General features: G+C 43.2%; 1 protein-coding gene across 1 annotated transcript; it reads right to left on the reverse strand.

The window, feature by feature from the left end:
- Positions 1-433: 433 nt before the first annotated feature.
- SYF2 (SYF2 pre-mRNA splicing factor) lies at positions 434-5,150 on the reverse strand. Its single transcript, XM_044997439.1, has 7 exons — positions 5,041-5,150; positions 4,614-4,724; positions 3,313-3,438; positions 2,816-2,933; positions 2,592-2,682; positions 2,148-2,246; positions 434-978 (listed from the first exon to the last, which is right to left on the reverse strand). The coding sequence occupies exons 1-7, from the start codon at positions 5,074-5,076 to the stop codon at positions 813-815; spliced, it is 747 nt and encodes a 248-aa protein (XP_044853374.1). The 5' UTR covers positions 5,077-5,150; the 3' UTR covers positions 434-812.
- Between the last annotated feature and the right edge of the window lie 8,679 nt (positions 5,151-13,829).

The raw sequence follows: 13,829 nt of genomic DNA on the forward strand, positions 1-13,829 counted from the left end.
ATTCTTTCCAAGGAGAATTCAAGAAGTTCTGCTTCTGTTGAGCCAACAAGTCCAAAGAAACAGCCACCTCCCCCATAAAGATGTGAAGTCTTGCTGCTTTGGCAGCCTGCAGAGGTTTATGCCTAGCTGAAGAGCTTTCCATGCTCCCACATTTTAATTAGAGCATGGTAGGTGAGAAGATACAATTTTAATTAGCTTTGCTCTTATAAAGATGGGGAAAAGTGCAAAGTTAAACTTGCCCTTTGTCGCACTGGGAATATCTCTCAATTTTAATGCAACTCTGTTCAGTAAGACTATCAAAATTCAAGGTTACATATTTGTTCCACAATAAGGATATCAATTGTCTGTTTTTTACTCTTAATGACTTCTCTCCCAAACAAACAAACTTCCACACATTTACTACTACTGTGGAAGAAACAACAAAAGTCAGGCATGTAGTTGTGTTCACTTGTTTAATAGTCACAACTACTTTACAGAATCTGAATCAAACAAAAACTACACTTATGTAACTGCAGGGTATGATCTGAATAACAATCCTTTTGAGGTTTGCTAAATTTACAAAAACTAGCCACCATTAGAAGGGCAAGCTATGTACAGCTATAATACCCAATGTCATTCAAGCATTTGTGCAATACACATTGGATTTAAAAAAAGCTTTCATAAGTTTCATTCAATATTAAAAGTCTATGGCAAAGTTTATATTTGCACAATTATAGCATGTTGATACAGTTTTTAGGCCTTTCTGCAAAACATGCCTAGTTTATACTGAACAATTTCTTTGTAGAGTTGTGCCTCTCTTGGGATGTGAAAGATTAGACAGCTGTTCCTCTCTCCAAGTTCTGTTTAATTTCTGCTGTATATTTCCCATAGAACCTTTCTGCCTTCTTATTGAATTTGGCATTTCTCTCATTGATGTAATCAATATCCGCATCATCATTATAAGCACGTCGCCGACTGTATTTTTCACGTTTTTCAATTCTGTAAGAGAATTACATTAATTTTCAGACCCCTGATGTACAGAACACTAGTTATTAGAATGAATACATTCCTATCTACAGTAAAAGCCATCACTATTCAAACTAAGTGGAAATTACATACACCACTGGATGTATTTCCTCAGTGATGAAAATGATTGGTATTTGTATTGATTGCCTGTTTTGTTCCCACTGGAAACTGCAGGTTAATGGAATGGGGGTTAGATGTTGCTTATGCCTGTACATGTAATTTTTCCCCTTTGGGGTCTAATCTTGCAGGATGCTGAACACCCCTAACTCCTATTAGTGAGGGCACTCAACACCTAACAGAATTGGGCCATGAATATCTATCCTTGAATTTTTACACTTGCAAAGCTATATACCCACACAAAATGTGAAATCGAAGCATAAGTACTCAGAAAAAAATTAAAGCTTAAATTGCGGTTCTTAAAGTGAAATGAAGAGGTGAGTGCCTACTTCAGTCAATCTTACAAGAAATTTTAGATGTTATCTTCAGATGAATTTTAGGTACTTGGTCAGAGAATATTAAAGATGCTGTAGTTTTAAAGGAAATAAGTGGGGATACTGCTTTTTTTCTATGATTAAGAGATGACAGGAGAAAAGTTGATGGGAAATAGCACTATTTTTTGTTCCCATGATGATGAGAAAACACATTTTCATTACATTTTATTGGAATCTGATGTCTAGTAACCATGCCCTATCATAGTAATCATGAACACTAACTTTGATTGAACAAATGTACATATTAGGATAAATATACCAAGGTGTTCCATTATCCTTTTAGTCTTGTAAAGTACAATTGTTGGACATCATTGATATTTTCTAACTGGCTACTGATTGGTGCCAGGATTTTGCTTCAAAATACTTTCTGATGTACCCAATGAAAATCAACATGTAAAATAAAATAAGCATGGGCATCTATTGTGCAGCAACACGTTCTTCCAATGTGTACAGAATTGCATAAAAATCCTGTATAGAGACTAGTGTACAGATTCATAAATAGGGCAGGCTGTACTGACTGTATACTTAAATGCATGTCTTTATGCAGAAGCTACCAGACACCACAAGTCATGCTCATACTACAGCAAACAAAATAGCAAGCATGTTATGAATGCAACGGTTTGAGGTAATTAGGACCATCTTATTACTTACTGTTTTTCAAGATCTGTTACCATTCTATCAACCCCTTCTTTACATGGTACATGAGTTCCATGAAGAAGACTGTTTGCTGTTGGATACAGTTCTTCTCCGCTGAATGAGAAAAAGGTAAACATTAAAAATCAAACTTTGTCAAATTACTAATTTTTTGTACGTAACAACTGTTTTATCAAAATAGAACAGGAACATGATAGAGAACATGAACTAGCATATTACAAGTTACACATCTACAATATCATCCAGGATATAACTGTTATGGGACCATGACAGAAGGCCATTTGGATCGCAATGCACATAAAAAAAATAGACAAGATGAAATATGTTTGAATTACATGAACTGAAAAGAATTTTCAGCCTTTTTAGAAACTAGTTCATCAAAAATTCATATTTACAGGTAATGTCATTTAAAAAATACATGGGTCTGCCAAAAAGACTTACTTTTCTTCTCTTAGCTTTTCATATTTTTCCATGTCAGGTTTGATCTGCTTGGTTAACCTCTGATACTGGCGCACCTGAGCAGCTGCATAATCTTTAGAATAAAATGGATTGCAATTAACAGAAGACTGTTTCTGTGTGGCTCAAGTTTTAGTGAAAACATATTTAAAAAGATTAAATATTTGTATTCCCCTAGCCACGCCCTGAAAAATAAATAAGATGCTTACCTGAAAATCCTAGGTCTGGATTTTTTCTCTTCTTTTTCCTTTCCCATCTTTCTGCATCCTCAGCACTGATTTCTAACAACTTCACCCGCTCATAATCTTCTCCTTTAGCAGCACATTCCTAATATAAATACAAGCAATTCTTAAGTTTTTAAAACATAACAAAAAAGCAGTAGACAAGATTAGAGATATTTTCCTAATTTTATTTACATTGTAAATTTGATAATACCAGACAGACAATCTCACCAAGGATCCCAGTCTGATGGTGGATGATTTTTTTAATATATATATATAGCTACACACATCCAAGAAGATACAGTCCCTACCCAAGGGGTACTAAACTGATCCTGCAGAGACTTATGCACATGTTTAATGGAATGCACTACTGGTAGTTGTACTGAAGCCAATGCAACTATTCACAGCACAGTGTTAAAATCTTTGCAGGATAGTGTCCTAAAATGGAAGGTTATGGTTGCAATCAACATTTACATGTGTTATACCTTCTTCTTTTCCTCAACCTTCAGTTCCCATTCCAGTCGAGCCTTTTTTGCTTCCCAGTTTGCAGGCAACTTAAGTCTTTTATCTTCTTCCACAACTTCCTGGTGATTTAGCTTGCGAGCTTCATTCTAGGAGTAAAAGTTTGTCACTGAATTCACAGAAAATGGCAATATACAATCATAAAAGGCAGAAAGCAGAAGCCTATTCAATAATTTACTCCAACCACTTGCAGCGGCAGGTTCTCATATTCCCCCACACTGAAAATGCATCAGTTATTAAAGTTAATATTTAAAGTAAAATTTACACAAGTTAAAAAGGAAGGTACTGTACACCTGGGGTCAGGCTTGGGTTATGAGGGATTACAAGTATCGGTTACAAGGTTCACAAGAAACATACATGACACGTAACCATCACAGAGCCGGATTGGGGTGCGGGAGTTTTTAAAACATCAGTGGATAAGTGGGCTTGGGTATACCACCCATGGAATGTATTTAGAGTCCAAGTCAGTAGTGGTGTAGCGCATAAGTACATGGGTGGGGTGCGTCCCTTGGTTCGTCAGGGATGGAAGTGGGTTATTTCCCTGGCCGGCGGTCTCAATTACTCGACCCGGTACTGGCCGTGTCCCGTGATGAGCTCCATGTATATGTCTCTGGACCACCTGATGGTGTCGGACACCATGAGCTGTCTCATGAGCCAGGTGTACCGTCGACTGACTCCGCACGCTCTCAGTACCAGCTTGTTGTGGGGGTCTACTGCACGTGATTTTAGCCAAAAGGCTGGTACGAGATTAAACATTGTGATTTCCACCCACTGATATTTAAATTAAAGCAGTTATTTTAGAAGAGTTTGAAATTACTTTCATCCCCCCCACCCTCAGTGAATTTTGTATAACAGAAAGTGACAAGATAACTGTCCCATTGACCTTGGCACACAGAAAAGGAACATTTAGAACATTTTGTAAAACTGTCTTAGGTCCTCTGAAAATTTGTCTACCCTGAGAAAACCCTTATTGTCTCCTCCAGTATATGATTTTCCAGGTCAGAATTCAAAGGAATTAAATGCTAGAATGTATTTTTGTTTGTGGAATTTTGCATGGGGATGATTAGGATTCCCCCTCCTCTCCCCTACCTTATAATTTAGAACTTTAAGGACCTGTTACCTTTTTTGGTTTTAAAGGTACCTTCTTCAAATGATTGCTGCAAAAAGAAGTCTGTGACTCAGTTACCCCAAACTGCAAACAAAACCTGGCTATGAGCATAATTGGCCTACCGTCCTGGCCATTTGGCAGCATAGGCTCTATTACCCTTTTCATATGAAGCTCTCTGAACTTCCTCAACCTCTCCTCCCTCTTCTGGGCAGCCAACTCCTCAGCTGCAGTGGGCGCAGATTCCTCGTCGGAGCTGGCAGAAGAGGCCTAGAACAACAAACGTGAGTTATTTGATTTGATTTAAAAGAGGGAGGTTTGCATCCAGGGCTCGAGACCACAATGTTTTGAATCAGGGTATTTGATACGGTGCCACCACCTCCCTCCGACCTACCCCCAGACTCTATCCCACACCTACCCTACCCCCTCCCCAGCCCACTCATTCCCCCTATACAGCCCCGACCCACCACAGCCTCCACCCCAACGATATCCCCCCTCCCTCTCCAGACCACTCCCCTATCTGCCCTGCCCCCTACAGCGGCCTTCTCTCTCTCTAGCCCCTAGGAAGCGCTGTCAGGCGCCTCACCCCTCCGCGCGGGGCTCCATCCCCCTCCGCCGCCATCCCCCTCTACGTAGTCAACACAAACAGGCAGCCCCCGCTTAACTTCCGGCTTTCTCAAGTCACTTCCGGCCCACGCACCACCCACGGAGGAAGTGACGTTATGCCCTGCCCGAGGGCTGCGTGCAAAGCTAGAGCCCCCTGCCTGCGCTCAGAGCGCCCTCTGCAGCCAGGAGGGGTTAAGGGCAGGGCAGGGACTGAAGCCAGGGATGGGAGGAGAGGAGGTGGTGGGAAGGGAGGAGGCAGAGCAGGAAAGAACCTAGGGACAGGGGGGCCGGGAGACTCCCTCCCATGCTGTTCATAATGGCTGGAAGAGCCGTCCCCTGTTGGAGGGGGTGACCCTGGCACTCCCAAACCAACCAGGGCGAGCCCCCCACACGTACAGGGGAAACGCGCCACCATCCAATCCCACGGCGCCCCGTGAAGCTGGGCGCACCTCAACGGCGGCCGTCAGAACCGCAGGCCGCGCTTGGAAGTTTGGGCCTGGGAGACTTGTCCAAGGTCGCACAGCAAGGGAATGGGAGATCCAGGGCCAGAACTTGGCAATTCCTGCTCCAGCCCATTAGAGATGGAGTCTTGCTCGCAATAGATGCAATCAGCTGCCCAGACACGTCACACGTGAGGTCCTGCTTCCTTCTTGCGGAGCAGTGACTTTCGCATCTCATCAGCGGGTTTCTTCTTGCGGGCAGGTCCCTGTTGGAGATGGCAAATCGCATGTAGCGCTGCACACACCTATCAGACAGCCTGATTTGAATACGCAGCACGTTTGCAGTTGAGTAACACTTTACAAACAAACAAGATGACCAGCCTTCTCTTCTGTGCAAGCTTTAGCCAGGACAAATGACTTGAAACAACCTAAGTGACCTAATGAAAAAGTACCATTAAAATAGAATTGAATTCCACTTTGAACCATAAAAATGTCATTTCCAATAGTACCGGGAAAGCATCCATCCTTATAACTGCCTGCCTGATATTCTGAAGAGACTTTAAGTCTTGTAGCTTTTAAGGCTGTGAGGGAATCCATCAGCAAGCTTCCCCTTGACAGTACTCTACCAGGTATTAGTGACTAATTGATGTATTACAACTATAGACTTGCCCACAGGGGACAGTTGAGCAGACTGGTTGCATGGGATGAATTCTCTGCATGCCTCTGGAACCTCATGCATTTAGAGAGGGAGAATCAAGAGCCAGTTTCTGGAAATGACATGTTTATTCAGGTTGATGAACATGCAGATGTGGGTGATATTATGGAAAAATCAGTGGTGTTGGTTTTCCAACTTAAGGATTTTGCTGGAGACTGAAAACCATTATTAAACATTTTTTCCCATGTGAATTTTAATGCTCCTGAATGGTGCTGGCCGAAAGTCTTGGAGAATGCAATCCTCTGTTTTCCCATAGATCAGATACAGCGGTAATGCAAGTTTGCACTGTCCTGCTGTTGTGCCTTAGCCCAACTGTAGAAGTATCATATCTAAAGGTAAGAGCTTGTTTTCAGTCTCCATAGCACATTCACTCATTGGCCTTTCCCCTAAGAGTGCTAACAAGGGCACTAATCAATGCCAGTAGCAGAGGTGGATTCTGTGGCATAGACACTTGTCTGCCTGAGACTAGGCTGAAGCCCATCAACTCATTAGACTCACAGAACAGCCACCACATAGTACCTCTTTTGTACCAGCAGCTCCAGTGAAAGCCTCTGTATCCCATTACAAACACTGCCTAACCCATCCTGGCTGTAAACCTAAACAACACTTGATATAGCTACTCTGGCTTGTTTTGGTTTGCAACTCATCTAAAATGTAAACACCTGTTAAATACTTAGGGCAAAATTCTCAGCTGGTGGAGATCAGTGTAGCTTCCTTGATTTATAGCAGCGGAGACTCTGGCCCGTAAATGCAAGACCCTTTATGATAAGTAGTCAATAACTTAGAGAACTGTGCAAGTTTATGGAAAACAGAGAATAACCAGCACAAAGTTAGGGAGGAGAGAATGGTAGCTTAGATACTATAGTGATCAGCTTAGATACGATAGTGATCAGCACAGTTATAAGAACCTAAAGAAAGAAATGGCCCATGTGAAAAAATACCGTAATTTTCATAGTAATTGTTCCAGATTATCATTGCTATAACAATACTTAGTTCTTACAAAGGAGCTATATACTACTATGAACTTTAGTGCTTATTGCAGTCTGTAGATCAGCTTTATCAGGGAGGGGAGAAATGGACTCTGAAGCCAAGGTACAGGTTGAAGGAGGGAGCAGGGTGACCAGACAGCAAGTGTGAAAAAATTGGGACAGGGGGTTGGGGGTAATAGGAGCCTATATAAGAAAAAGCCCCAGATATTGGGACTGTCCCTATAAAATCAGGACACCTGGTCACCCTAGGAGGGAGAAAATGGGTCATGGCAGTAGAGAGATGACAAAGTTGGGTCCTGGCAAGCAAAGAGAAATCCTTCAATTTTCCACTGGTTTCAACAGAATTGTCCAGTATTACTATTTAACAGCTGTTTTAGGCCCCTCTAGTGGTGGTTAGAGGCAAGAGCCGCTTTCCAAGTCCCTGGTGGGGGAAAGTGACAAATACTCACAGCAGCCTTTAATGCTAATTTTTATACAATGGCCCGACCGCTGCTATTCTGGAAGTGTTTGCTTTTTGTTAGTCTCCAGGCGCTGGCAATATTTTAACTCTGAAAATACAGCCCCAAAGAGATGTATTAACTCCTCTAGGGAACAGTTCTGCCCCAAAGAAACCTGTGCAAAAAGCTTTTCAAAATCAGATGGCTCATCCAAACAGCTCAACCTTCCTAAGGACTAGCAACAACTTGGTGCTGTATCAGGAGGATCCATACCCACGATCTGCTCAGCAGACACAGGCTTCAAACCAGCAGAGCCAATTAATACCTAGCTACCCTTTATCTTTAGATAAACATTCATGGTTAGCATCTTAGGCAACCCTTTAACAAGCCAGCATGCCAACTCCAGCACCCGCAAACAGCAATACGATAAATCAGCATGCACTGGCCAGCGTACTAAGGAGTCTCACCGCCACTCAATGAGTGCACGCAGCTCACAAAGAACTCTACAAAAGCCCGACATGCCCAGCCCAGCGGTCAGGAGTAACCCTACAAAAACAAACAAGTATTACCCAACCAAAGGAGAGAACCACTTAGCGAGGAAATAAGTTTCCTTTTAAAAATTCCCAAGGCAACACAGAAAGCTATCTAAAAAAGCCCCCTCTCCCTGGGGAGTGATCAGTCACTGGGAGTTTGTTCCAAGTTGTGTGATGGTGGAGGGAAAGGTCTTCACTATATACAGCTTAGCTAAGCTCTTAGGAGAATAACTGAGTTTTAATAACTCACCTCTGTGGGTGGAGTTATTGCTCCAGTCACAGCAGGGAAGGCTTAAAAATACATTTCAATACTACTTGGCTTAGGTACAGTGCTTTACAACCACTCCATTAAACCCCTACTGCACTTGCTGGTGTGGGCAGCAAGCAATAGCATTTATCTCCATTTTACAGGTGGGGAAGGTCCAGGTACAGGTAGGTGAAAGGCCAGTTTTTCAAAGGTATTTAGGCACTTAAAGATGCAGAGTGGTACCTAGTGGGATTTACAAAAGTGTTTAAGCACCTAAATCCCATGGGTTCCAATAGGAATTAGCCATCTACCCTCCTTAGGTGGATTTGAAAATCCTGCTCGGCACTTGAATACTTTTGAACACCTGACCCTAAGTGCCCAGCCCAAGGCCACACATCAAGTTAGCCCCAGCCCACTACTCCCTTCACAAATCCTGTTAAAAGAGCTGTGCCATGAGCTCTCCCCTGCAGTAAATCACACAAGACCTGCATGGTGCCAGAAAACCACTACAGCAGCTGCAGCTCTTCCTGGAACAAGCCCCCTTGGAAAGTAAGTGATTGCAGCACAAGGTAGGCCTGAGAAAGAGAAAAATGAGGGATTTGCTACAGGTGATTCCTGTTTGAGATGATTGCTTTGGTCATGCTGCATTCAGAGAACCACATGGCTCCTGGAAGATGACCACTAAGAATCATCCTCATGGAGGTGAGTAGTATAAAACAAGGGCTGGAGGAGGCTTGGCCTTATTGGATAGAAATATTAGTCTGTTTAATTTAGTATTGGTGCCTGTGTGCTGTAGCTCCTATGGTGATAGGCTTATTAGGAATGCATGGCTAGATTGGGGGTAGCTCTTCAGCTAGTGTAAATTATTATTGCTTCATTGTCTTCAATGGGTCTGAACAGCTCCACAGTGCCAGGGGAAGGTGTTCCCATATGTGGGTCCAGTTTAGCCTGTTATAGAGACCAGCCTGAGAAGAGAAGTTTAGATGGATCTGAACATTCTCAACATCCAGGGGCATTGGTCAAGTTTGGCCTATTTCTGTTCAAACCAGGACAATGCTCTCAGCCCCACCATGGATATGGTGAAGCTAACTTACATCATGTTTGTCAAGTGCTTTGTGATCCTTTGATTAAAAGTGCCAGTTAATTTGTGAAACAGAGGGTATGTTTTCACTGCAGCGTGTACCTGGGCACCTGTGCGTGTCGGGGAGTATATCCCATGGTTCTTTGGGCTGAGAGGCTCTAGGATTCCTTCTCAGTCAGTTGTGGGAAAACTCACTGGCCTTTGGGGGACTTGTGGGAAGGTATTGGAGGTCTATCAGGCCTTGAGGTTTAGTCTGAGTCCTCGCTGCAAAGGGGGTGGGTCCCAGCCGAAGTTAAAGCAGATCCTGGGTTCTAACCCAGCTGCCCAGCTGATTAAGCTAGCCTAGGTTTAGAGCACTTCCAACTGAGGTTAAAGGTTTTTGTATGTGGACAGGAGCAGGTGTGGGTAAGCCCCCAGCTTAACTTTGCAATGAAGACATGCCCTAATTATATACACATTAATTAAGCCTCCCAACACCCCAGTGGTGAATCTCCCTTTGCAGGCTAAGCGGAGCAGTTCTGAGTCTGTCCAATAGTGGGCAGTGTAACACATCCACAGCGGCCAGTCCTTAACAGAAAACTGCGTATACAATATGGGGATTCTGGATGTTTGGATGCAAACTCTTCGCTTATAGGGAGCTAGAAATGTACGCCACATGGTATGTCACTGTCTGGCTTGCTGCCTGGGAAGCCCCCTCTCCTCTGAGCATGCTACAAAGGGTGACCACATTTCTAAATACCTCTCTTCTTTTTGGCACAGTTCTTGTGTACGTACTTGGTGTGAAAGCTTTCTCCATTACAAGGACAGTCCATATTTTACTGTACCACAATTCCAGAGGAGTCGCTGTCATATTTCCAGTAATGTGCAATGACAATACAAAGTAAATTAATTTGTTGCTGTATTTAAAATGTAGATCGTTTACTGAAGCATTAAATCAACAGGTCAGGGGGATCTCTAGGAAGCTGGCATTTTGTCCTCAAATGAATGTCTTAAATAATTTCCTTTCAAAACCATCTATTTCCTGGAGTCAACCACCACATGTGCAAGTATGTTCCTTCTTCCCTTCAACTCCACCAGCAGAGCATCTCCTTAGTAGCAAAAATATGATGGATCTTAACTGGAGTCAAAAGCCATCTATCCAGTAATTTATAAAAAAAAAAAAAGTCTTTGATCTACACAAATAGATGTATAGTCCCTTTCCTGTATAGAGACCCACTCATCCAGTTCAACTAATTTGTCCAAATCCCGCCCCCCATCTTTTAATCTGGGTTGTTTTCTTATCAGCATCTTTTTCAGTCACAATTGTACATATTGGAGAAATCTTTCGTTCGAGTTTGCTCCAGGATCAACTCTTCAATTGTGCTTAAGCGTCTAGCTAGAGCTGCCTTGTATCCATCTTTCACAATCAGATGTTTGACTTGTAAATACTGAAAGTATGGGAACATGATGTTATTTACATCAGTGGTTCTCAACCGGGGGTACACGTACCCCTGGGGGTACACACAGGTCTTCCAGGGGGTACATCAGCTCATTGAGAGATTTGCCTAGTTTTATAGCAGGCTACATAAAGATCACTAGCAAAGTCAATACAAGCTAAAACTTCATTCAGACAATGACTTCTTTATACTGCTCTATACACTATGCACTGAAATGTAAGTACAATATTTATATTCCAATTTAATTATTTTATGATGATATGGTAAAAATGAGAGTCAGCAATTGTTCAGTAATAATGTGCTGTGACACGTGTGTAGTTTTATGTCTGATTTTGTTAGCACGTAGTTTTTAAGTGAGGTGAAACTTGGGAGTACAGAAGACAAATCAGACTCCTGGAAGAGGTACAGTCAGCTGGAAAGCTTGAGAACCGCGGATTTACATTGTTTCATAGCTCTTGGCGTAATTTCAAATCAAGACCCAGGAACGACTGTCCAGATTGAGTAATCACAGCTCTCACCCGCAACAAATAGCCACTGTGATATTTCCTAGGGATAAGCTCCTGATTATTAATGAAAGTAGCTAAGGGAGAGGGCCTAGGTGAGAGGAATTTAAAAAACATGCCCAAAGCTGCTAAATTGACCATTCATCCAGACCAATTTTTATTTTTGGTGATCTACATTTCTTTTTAACCCAGCATTTACTCTGAATAGCTATTTTGGGGCTTGTTGGCGTTTTACCCAGTGTTTGGATGGGCTATTGTTAATCAAGCTGATCACATCTTTTAATTGTGATGCATAATAATAGGAAGGGCGGCCTTGCACAGAACTTTAGAACTCGCCTTTCGTTGCAGAGGAGATTCTACAGCAGAACCCTCGTTATCCAAAAGTCTCCAGGGGAGACTTGAAACCTTCATTAATCAGGGGCAGCCAGCCTGCAGCCTCTCTCCACCCCTTCCCTGGTGGTGGCTGGATGTGGGGACGCCAGGGTGCGGTAAAGCCTTGGGGAATATAACCAGGGTTTGGTTAGGGAGGTTGCACCATCGACTTGTCTTTAAAAAAGCACCGCTTCTAGCGGCCCAGCGAGCAGGCCAGGTTTCACTGGTGTCTGAGTGGCTGAATAATTCTATGCTGACCATTTCGTTAGCAGCTCTTGTTATTTTTTGGTCTCTTACTGGAGCACATACTTGGACTGATGTGGGAGAGAAGTTGTGTTTGAGGGACACCCATGCAGCCTGGCGTGAGGGAACTTGTGTGTGTGTGTGAGTGACTCGGCTGTTCTTGTGGGCACGTCCAGCTCCATCGGTGCCGTTGCCAATACCCCTAATGTGCTGCATACGTTCCAGATGTTCCAGATGTGCTGGGAGCCAAGAGAGGCCGATCCCAGTGTGGAGATTGGATTACTGCACACAAATCACATTTTCTAAAGTCTGCTGCTTGCCTGGAAAATAAATAGGGCGCATGAACTGTGGACGCTGCACCCAGGGGCAACGTCACGGGGAGAATGGGGGTGGGATTGTTCGCCTCTGACACGGTTCAGGGTTCTTGAACCAGTCCAGTGTGTTCTCCCCTGGGATCAAATGGATTAAAGGAGAGGCGGGGGTGGGGGATCTCCCCACAAAAGATGGTGCACGTTGGAAGGGCATCAGCATATCCCTTGCCCCCTCCCTTTGACACCCCATCTATGACTAGCACCTGGGATCAGTGACCTAATGCACTATAATAGCATCTCCACTACCAGCTGCAGAGTTCATGGTGTCTAAGCATGAAGTTCTACAGCTGATCAGAGTCTTGTGCACAGCAAGGAAAAAGAGAGAAATCCAGATGGCTCCCCTTTAATTATTAGACACTAGTGTGGGGGTCACTGATTTTCATAAGAGACATTATTTCATGAGCCAGTTAAAGACTATCCAGTAATTTCAGCAGGGCCACGTGTTGGCTGATTCGGGGAGATTCCCTGGCTGGGGACGAAAGAGATGCATTTTTGAACCACAGCACAGACGGGGGAAAAAAGAGGCCTGCTAAGATCTGACAGACTAATTAGCGCTCAGCTGCATCACATCTGGAGATCAAATGCAAAATTCTAGTTTATAAAATAATTCAATTTCCTTAATTACCAGGCCTGTCATTCCCGTTTTCCAGTCACAAAGTCGTTAATGATCATAACTTGCACTTATATGGCACCTTTGATTCCGAAGGGCCCTCAAGCACTTTACAGTCTGTGTGGGGCTAGGATCTTTTCACCCTACTACAGCAATGCAGCCACCTCGGGGGTTAAACACAGCAGATGTTGAATGTAATATATTAGAAGAATCACACACTAAACTCCTGCATCCCCAGGGCTTGTGAATCTGCTCAGGGAATCTAGGCAGAAAGGGGGTGTCCTTTTAAGGAGAACACATCTCAGTCTTTACATAATGACCTCGCAGCAATAGTTGCTCATTATTATGTTTCAAGTCATTAGAATTAAGGACCAGGAGGGCAATTATTAAAAAAAACCCTGCTACTAGATTAAGATAAATTCCACTACACGAGTAAGCAGGGAACAGATTGGAAACACCATCTACTCAAACTCCAATGTGGCTATTAGGTCATAAGTATTACATCATCAGAACTGATTCTGATTGGGTAATTATACTTCCAGGGCAGGGCTCTGTAACTAGAACAGGGGTTCTCAAACTGACTTGGGACCCCTCAGGGGGTCGCAAGGTTATTACATGGGGGGGGGGTCATGAGCTGTCAGCCTCCACCCCAAACTCCGCTTTGCATCCAGCATTTATAATGGTGTCAATTATAAAAAAAAGAGTTTTTATAAGGGGGTGTGTCTAGGGTGACCAGATGTCCCGATTTTATAGGGACAGTCCCGATTTTTGGGTCTTTTTCTTATATAGGCT

This window comes from Mauremys mutica, chromosome 23, assembly GCF_020497125.1.
Source record: "Mauremys mutica isolate MM-2020 ecotype Southern chromosome 23, ASM2049712v1, whole genome shotgun sequence".
NCBI classification, from domain to species: Eukaryota; Metazoa; Chordata; order Testudines; family Geoemydidae; genus Mauremys; species Mauremys mutica.